Below are 4,484 nucleotides of genomic sequence, written 5' to 3'. Positions count from 1 at the left end.
AGCAAGATAGGGTAGAGGACTGAGAGATTAAAACTACTGTGTATACAGTAAGTAAGGAACAAGGATATATTGTACAGCAGAGGAAAATATACCCATTTTTTGTAATAACATTAACTGGAATATAATCTATAAAAATATTGAATTATTTTGTTGTGCGCCAAAAACTAATATTGTAAATCAACTATACTTCAAAAAAACAAAAGAAAAAGAAAGGGATGACCCTATTGACTATACCAGTCAACCTGGATTTGAAGTAATATCCAATAAAAAAGATTAAGGAGGGACTTCCCCGGTGGCGCAATGGTTAAGAATCCATCTGCCAATGCAGGGGTCACGGGTCCGAGCCCTGGTCTGGGAAGATCCCACATGCCACAGAGCAGCTAACCCCATGCACCACAACTGCTGAAGCCTGCGTGCCACAACTACTGAAGCCCATGCACCAAGAGCCCATGCTCCACAACAAGAGAAGCCACTGCAAGGAGAATCCCGCGCACCGCAACAAAGAGCAGCTCCAGCTCGTCTCAACTAGAGAAAGCCTGCACACGGCAACGAAGACCCAACGCAACCAAAAATAAATGAATAAAAATAAATAAATACATTGATTTTTTAAAAAGATTAAGGAAAAATAAGATGTAAGAGGCTTGTGAAAAAAAAGAGACATACTCTCATTATTTCGAGAGATCTTTATCAGTCAAGCGAGAGAATCTACAGAGAAGTGGTTACAGAAATTAAGTAATTTTGCTGGATATCAGACCAATATAAGAGCAAATTATTTCTATATGCTAGTAGTAATGTACAAAACCTATTTGGGATCTTAGAAGTATAAAACACAGAATCTTTAGAATTACAAACTTTTCCAGGACAAGAGATATATATTAAAAGAATATAAGAAGAATGAAAAACGGTTGGCTCTTTTGGGAAAATACCACCCCAAACCCAGCAATAAAGTTAAACCATTTGCCAACCTGCTCTTTCAAAAAGAGGAGGGCGCCTGATCATTGTTCCCCATCCTGTGTTCTGTATCCAACAAAGATCTGTCCACATAAAACTACTGGCTAGGGCTTCCCTGGTGGCGCAGTGGTTGGGAGTCCGCCTGCCGATGCAGGGGACACGGGTTCGTGCCCCGGTCTGAGAAGATCCCACATGCCGCGGAGCGGCTGGGCCCGTGAGCCATGGCCGCTGAGCCTGCGCGTCCGGAGCCTGTCCTCCGCAACGGGAGAGGCCACAACAGTGAGAGGCCCGCGTAACGCATAAAAAAAAAAAAAAAAAAAAAAACTACTGGCTAGATTCCCCAAAGGGGCTCGAGCTGCCATCCAGAAAAGGTCAAACTGGGTAGAGGGTTGTTGTAAACTAGTATGGACACTAGGTCCAAAACCCTGTAAACAAAACAAATTTAGCAATTACTCTATTAAGGGGGTTGGGGGGAACAGGGGTATGGGCAGTGGTAGGGTGCCCGGAAAAGGAGGGCTTTTTAGAGAAAAGTGCTGGCGCTTAGGTTTGAAGTGAATGGGAGGGGGGTAGAGCTGCTTAAGGGTGCCCTCCCTAGAGAAAATCTAAGGAGCAGTCTGGCTGTCGGAAAGCAGACTGTATTTCAAACGGCTTTTCTTTGCCCGGGTGAGCTTCCTTTCAGGTGTTTTAGTCAGTCACTGATCAGAATTCTGCAGTGCAGCCTGCATCCATAAAGCATCTGTTCATATGATTCTTACAGTGTGTGCAAGGTACACACAGCCAATATCAGAAGACTCTCTCCTGGTCCCCGTTGAGTTGGCCAGGAATTGTGGGAGGCAGTTGATTAAGGGAACAAGCATTTCCGGATCTTGCGTGGAGGACCATGAGGGCGCTGGGGACGCTGGTGAGGACCTGGACTTGGAGAGGGAGGTAGAGTTTGGAGTGGTGAGTCAGGGAAGGGCTCTGGAAGGTGCAAGTCCAGGATGTCGTCGTGGTGAGGAGAGCGTCTCTCTGGACTAGTGTTGGGGGCCCGAGGGGACGGCTCTGAGGCTTGGCCCAACAGGTGGAAGCCAGACATACATCCAGCCGAGGGGCGGAGCCCAGCGACTGAGACTGCAGCAGCATCTGTCCCAGCCGGCAGGAAGTCGGCGTCAGCATCCGCGTCCTCCTCGTTGACCTCTTCTTGGCAGATCTCTGGGACAGCTGCGCACAAGAAACCCGGCTCCGGGGCCATGTACTCCCCGGGAGGGCTCCGGAAAGCGCCCCATCCCAGGCCCTGTCCCCACGGGCCTTCCACACCCGAGCCCAGGAGGGCCTCAGGGACCAGCATGAGGATGTGATCTCCGAGAGACACGTGCAGCACGGACGTGGGCTCGGGCTCCAGCAGCAGGTCGACGTCGTCCAGGGGCACGTGCAGGGCACAGCCGGCGGGCAGGACCACCACGAAGATGAGGGTGTCCACGGTCGGGGGCCAGGTCAGGTTGTCCAGGCTGGACGCCGCCCTGGACTTGGACTCGGGGCCCGCGGGCTCCTCCGTTCGCCGGCGCTTGGCAGGGCCCGGTCCTCCGGGATGCGGTCCCCACCGGTCCGCAGGGAAGGCGCTGGGGTTGCGGGGCCGGCTGCCCATCTTCTCAATGTGGCCGCGGGCCTGGGGGCCTGGCAGAAGACGAGGAAGGGCTGGGTCCTGCAGGCAGTGACAGATCGGTTTGACAGGTGAGGCCGAAGCAGGGCGGTGGGGCGCAGGACTGCGGGACGAGGGAGGAGCCTTCGGAGCTCTGGGGGCGCCTCTCGGGATCCCTCAGTCCTGGCTTCTAGGGGAGCTGCTGGGCTCGGCTTTGCTTGTGTGAATCTTCAGGCCCTCACGTGGACTGGTTTGCGCAGGAGTGGGCCGAGGATGTTGGGAGCGACGCCAGCGGAACCTGAGTCGCAAAGCATCCTCACGCTAAGCTCCGCCCCTTCCTAGGCTCCGCCCCTAGAAGTGGAGGCCTCTGTGTTGCCCAGTAGCCCCGGCTGTTGTGGGTACTTTACTCTAGAGAAATACTTCCATAGGCCTCAAGGGGGCGGAGCAATCGTGCCGCTCTAGGACTAGGCTTCCTGGGTCGAGTTCCTGGCTTTCCTTGCGTTGGCCTCAGATACGGAAAACCTGAACCGGAAAACTGATTCAAGTTCAAGTCCCACCAGTGGAGCGCTGCACCAGGACAGTGAGATGTAGTTCTCTCGTCCCCTGAGACCTCGCCCTGGAAGTGAACTTTTAACTTCTTTTGGTCCAATAGTGAGGTGAATTTTTTTTTAACATCTTTATTGGGGTAGAATTGCTTTACAATGGTGTGTTAGTTTCTGCTTTATAACAAAGTGAATCAGTTATACATATACATATGTTCCCATATCTCTTCCCTCTTGCGTCTCCCTCCCTCCCACCCTCCCTATCCCACCCCTCCAGGCGGTCACAAAGCACTGAGCCAATATCCCTGTGCCATGCGGCTGCTTCCCACTAGCTATCTACCTTACGTTTGTTATTGTGTATATGTCCGTGCCACTCTCTCGCCCTGTCACAGCTCACTCTTCCCCTTCCCCATATCCTCAAGTCCGTTCTCCAGTAGGTCTGTGTCTTTATTCCTGTCTTACCCCTAGGTTCTTCATGACATTTTTTTTCTTAAATTCCATATATATGTGTTAGTATACGGTATTTGTCTTTTTCTTTCCGACTTACTTCACTCTGTATGACAGACTCTAGGTCTGTCCATGTGAGGTGAATTTTTGGATGACATCCTTAAGCCTCTCCTTGCCTGTGATGTCAATGACTGTCAGATCCCTGAAGGTGGCTGCCAAGAGAAGGTGTGGCTCAGCTGCCTAACCAGTGTTAATAGGAGAAAACATCCAGTAATGATTCTGGAATAGGTAATACTTTCATATGGTTTCAGAGGAAGGTGAAACATCTCCCTCCCTGTCCTTTAACCACGTGATTGCTCACTTTGGCCCTTTTTACAAAATAGCTTATATGTTCTCATTTTGAGGGCCACATAGCATTCCTTTGTACTGAATTCCATTTAAATCAGGCTTCTCTCGATGGGTGTTCAAGCTAGTGATTTGTGAATTGGCAGACACTGGCCTTCTCTAGCCAATTGGTGTAAAATGCAGATTCTTTGCTGCATCCCAGAACCACTGCTCAGAACGCCTGGAGTCATGGGCGTAGGAATTCTCCTTAAGCACCTCCACAAAGATTCTGTTTTGTGAGGAAGTTTAAGATCACTGCATTTGTTTTCATTCAGCATTTGAGGGGTTCAGGAATAGGGCGGTTTATGGTTGAGGTCACATCCCAGCCTGTTAGTGACAGTCATGAAGGGAACTCAAACTTCCTGGGCCTGCCTTGAGGGGTTTCCCCTACACTCCTGGCCTGCATCTGCTCTCCTGGCTGCACTTCCGGTGTTTCAGCCACGGGCCAAGAAATTCCCCTGCTTAGGTCAGGATGCTGGCTGGGGGAACTTACAGGGGCTGTACACTGGCATAGCGGGCCCTGCGAGGAACCTGAGTTCTCA

At 51.0% G+C, this 4,484-nt stretch overlaps 1 protein-coding gene across 1 annotated transcript; it reads right to left on the bottom strand.

The window, feature by feature from the left end:
- Positions 1-1,792: 1,792 nt before the first annotated feature.
- LOC116753213 (proline-rich protein 23C-like) lies at positions 1,793-2,575 on the bottom strand. The gene has a single exon (XM_032630761.1). The coding sequence runs from the start codon at positions 2,573-2,575 to the stop codon at positions 1,793-1,795; it is 783 nt and encodes a 260-aa protein (XP_032486652.1).
- Between the last annotated feature and the right edge of the window lie 1,909 nt (positions 2,576-4,484).

Source organism: Phocoena sinus, chromosome 4 (genome assembly GCF_008692025.1).
Source record: "Phocoena sinus isolate mPhoSin1 chromosome 4, mPhoSin1.pri, whole genome shotgun sequence".
Classification (NCBI taxonomy): domain Eukaryota; kingdom Metazoa; phylum Chordata; class Mammalia; order Artiodactyla; family Phocoenidae; genus Phocoena; species Phocoena sinus.
Note: the sequence above shows the minus strand (reverse complement) of the source record. Positions and strands in the feature narration are given on the sequence as shown.

Coding starts and splice junctions, on each gene's coding strand:
- LOC116753213 (XM_032630761.1), bottom strand. CDS start 2,575: ATGGGCAGCCGGCCCCGCAACCCCAGCGCCTTCCCTGCGGACCGGTGG.